Consider the following 699-nt stretch of genomic DNA (forward strand, 5'->3'; position numbering starts at 1 on the left):
TGCTCGGATCGAGTAGGGACGAGTTAGGCCCCTGTAGGTACGTGTTATGTTGCTATTCCTACTTTTAAGTTTATCAAAGAAATTCTTGAAGCAATGGTCGAGTTATATCTGTGTGAAGTAAACTAATAGTTAGATCTACCACTCGACTTTTTGAATTGAGATTTCATGTTGAGAGAATCCATTCCCCTATACCAAATGCCGCAAAATTCATAAATTCCAATGTCTCTTAAACAACAAAATGAATAGATATGCACCAACATGTTAGACAGTTAACGAAGGAAACAATTGGTTCACTTACAAGTTTTGGAAAAATGAAAAAGAAAAAGTGTTTGAGATTCAGTTTATTACTTTGCAAGGTGTTTAACTATTTATGCTTATATTTTGAATAAGTTATAAACCTTTGTTTCAATAATCTAAAGGGAATAAGAACAAAAATCACTGACCCTTTTTCGAGTTGCCAAAACACTGAAACAGCATATCTGAAACATAATTTTTCATTCACCGTGTTCACATTTCAAAAACATCACTGGCTACACTCGGTTTAAGTCTCACTATTTTGTCTGAGGAACTGAAGGTCCTTCATTTGCAATTCCACAGCTTCTTTTGACAAGGGCTTTGCTTCCAGAACATAATCATCGCCACCTCCTTCTGCTACTCTCAATGCCTTTTCTCTTACCATCTGCTGGATCTCTTGTTGCT

At 35.8% G+C, this 699-nt stretch overlaps 1 protein-coding gene across 1 annotated transcript in view; it reads right to left on the reverse strand.

The window, feature by feature from the left end:
• Positions 1-431: 431 nt before the first annotated feature.
• Positions 432-699, reverse strand: part of LOC127747690 (photosystem I assembly factor PSA3, chloroplastic) — a gene marked incomplete in the record, with an annotated part of 817 nt that continues 549 nt past the window's right edge. The window contains 1 exon segment of the mRNA XM_052261848.1: positions 432-699. Within this exon segment, the coding sequence (XP_052117808.1) occupies positions 542-699 (158 nt within the window).

The sequence above is a fragment of the Arachis duranensis genome, chromosome 5 (genome assembly GCF_000817695.3).
Source record: "Arachis duranensis cultivar V14167 chromosome 5, aradu.V14167.gnm2.J7QH, whole genome shotgun sequence".
NCBI classification, from domain to species: Eukaryota; Viridiplantae; Streptophyta; class Magnoliopsida; order Fabales; family Fabaceae; genus Arachis; species Arachis duranensis.